Source organism: Octopus bimaculoides, chromosome 13 (assembly GCF_001194135.2).
Source record: "Octopus bimaculoides isolate UCB-OBI-ISO-001 chromosome 13, ASM119413v2, whole genome shotgun sequence".
NCBI classification, from domain to species: domain Eukaryota; kingdom Metazoa; phylum Mollusca; class Cephalopoda; order Octopoda; family Octopodidae; genus Octopus; species Octopus bimaculoides.
Window position 1 is genome coordinate 62,167,669 of NC_068993.1, and position 2,414 is coordinate 62,170,082.

Consider the following 2,414-nt stretch of genomic DNA (forward strand, 5'->3'; position numbering starts at 1 on the left):
ATATATGTGTGTGTGTGTGTGTGTGTGTGTGTGTGCGCGTGTGCGTGTGTATGTTAGTCATAATGAGGATATTTAAACCTCTTATAGGGATAATATATTAAATTTTGAAGAAATAATTCTTCAATGAATATGTAGAATATCGTAAGATATCAAACATTTTTATGGAGTTAGAAAAGAGAGAGAGAGAGAGAGAGAGATCTAATGGATACAAATCAATTTATTAATCAATCAACATTTTCACTAACAATTGTTTCATTTCGCAAACAAAATTAAAATTACAAATCATATATAAATATATAATTTTGCATTTTAAATACCTTGTATGGAAAATCCTCAGCATGTACAGACGACAATAAGGGCTAGCAGTAGAGGGATAAGACAATACTTTATTGGCCACAAGGGATGGAAGAAGAGAAATAATACTTACAACTTTTAATGACGACTGAACACACCTGCGTATCGAGTGGAAATTTCTCAAGTGTCATAGGACATGCCGATGTCATTGTCAGCCTTGAAAATAGAAAAAGAGAGAATGAAAGAGAGAGAGAGAGAGAGAGAGAGAGAGAGAAGGTGGGAGAGAGAGAAGGTGGGAGAGAGAGAAGGTGGGAGAGAGAGAATGCTTGTGTAAATGTCTTTTGGTATATGTTAGTAGATAGATATCTATAAAAGTAGGTAGGCAGATCGATAGATTGATATGCTTGTCAGTAGGTAGGTAGATAGGTAATTACGTACGTATTCAAGAAATAGGTTAACAGTCATTGAGCCCTAATATGGCAGTATGGTTAACAAGTTCGCTCTGAGATTATTTGATTTCTTAGGAAAATATCTTGTACCATAGCGTTGTGTGTGTGTGTGTGTGTGTGTGTGTGTGTAGGAAAAGCAAAGTTAGCTTCGGCAAGATTTGTACTCATGACGTAAGGAGCCGGAAGAAATATCAAAGCATTTTGCACGAAATGCAACGATTCTACCAATCCACATTCCTACATAATAATTATTTCAAAATTTTTTCCGCAGGGGAGCTTGTGGGAGGTGAGGATGAGTCGATTACATCGACCCAGTATTCACCTGGTACTTATCGACCCCGAAACGATGAACGGCAAAGTCGACCCCGGCGGAATTTACCTCAGATTGTAAGAACGGACGAAATACAGCTCAGCATTTCGTCCGGCGTGCTAGCGATTCTGCCAGCTCACCGCCTTAAACAACCCTACATAATAATGGTTTCCAATTATGACACAAGACCAGGAATTTTGGGAAGGTGAAAAGTCGATTACATCGACTCCAGTATATGTCTGGTACTTATTTTGTCGACCTGGAAAGGATGAAAGGCAAAGTTAACCTCGGCGGAATTTGAACTTAGAACGTAAAGACGAACGAAATGCCGCTAAACATTTCGTCCGGTGTGCTAACGATTCTGTCAGCTCGCCATCTTTTTGACAACAATAATAATACTTTCTACTATAGGCACCAGACCTGAAATTTTGGGGAAGGTGGCTGGTCAATTACATGGACCCTGGAAGGATGAAAGGCATTATCGTCCTTGGTGCGTTTGAACTCAGAACGTAAAAATGGGCGAAGTGCCGCTAAGCATATTGACCGGCGTGCTAACCACTCTGCCAGCTCGCCGCCTTCTTAACGGCAATAATAATAACAACAAGAAATTCCTTAACACAATATCTCTTACTTACCGTGCACGATATACCACTGTCCCATTCCGATGGAGGTGCATCATCTTGTTCGGTACTGTCACCTCATGGAAGGACGCTTTTTTCTCGTTAGCGAAATATAAGTCAGGCACCCAAATACAATTCATGATACGGGTGTCGAGTTCTAGAATCTCTGCATTACTCATCCCAGTGTAGTTCAATCTGGGGTCAGTCCACTTCTGCGTGATTATGAAGTTCATTGTGTAGTCCTGGATAGCGGAAAGGAAAAATGGTCCAGGTGTGAGGGAAGCAAGAAACGGGTATAAAATAAGAAACAGACACTACAAGAAATCTCTCTCTCTCTCTCTCTCTCTCTCTCTCTCTCTCTCTCTCTCTCTCTCTCTCTCTCTCTCTCTCTCTCTCTCTCTCTCTCTCTCTCTCTCACCCACACACACACACGTGTGTGTGTGTGTTGGACGAAATTTGCTTAGGAGGTGGAAACCCAGTTTTTCAAGAGGATGTTCAAAAGTTATCGTTGCCCCGCTTCCCAAAATTCATGATACGGGTGTATATCTGAAGATCAGTGAAAAAGAGAACACTTAGGCTGAACTATTGAGAAATCTGCAGTTACTCTGTCCAGATTACAAGTTCGGGTTTATACCTGTAATTGTTGGGGTCCTGGGATATGTAACACACTGCCTAAATACCAATCTTGAGAAATTAGGCTTCTCAAAACCAGAAAGGAGAAAGCTAATTCGAAGACTACAG

The 2,414-nt window shown here is 40.7% G+C and overlaps 1 protein-coding gene and 1 long non-coding RNA gene across 5 annotated transcripts in view; one reads left to right on the plus strand and one right to left on the minus strand.

Annotated features, from left to right (window-relative positions):
- The window catches only part of LOC106881303 (uncharacterized), an 81,786-nt gene that overhangs the window by 43,847 nt on the left and 35,525 nt on the right, over nucleotides 1-2,414 (plus strand). The gene's annotated exons all lie outside the window — the stretch shown is intronic.
- Nucleotides 1-2,414, minus strand: part of LOC106881302 (glycine receptor subunit alpha-1) — a 236,793-nt gene that overhangs the window by 5,044 nt on the left and 229,335 nt on the right. For all 3 annotated transcript variants that reach the window (XM_014931637.2, XM_052972549.1, XM_052972550.1), the window contains 2 exons: nucleotides 1,689-1,915; nucleotides 428-510 (listed from right to left, as the gene is read on the minus strand). In XM_014931637.2, the coding sequence (XP_014787123.1) occupies nucleotides 428-510; nucleotides 1,689-1,915 (310 nt within the window). The remainder of the gene's footprint in view (nucleotides 1-427; nucleotides 511-1,688; nucleotides 1,916-2,414) is intronic.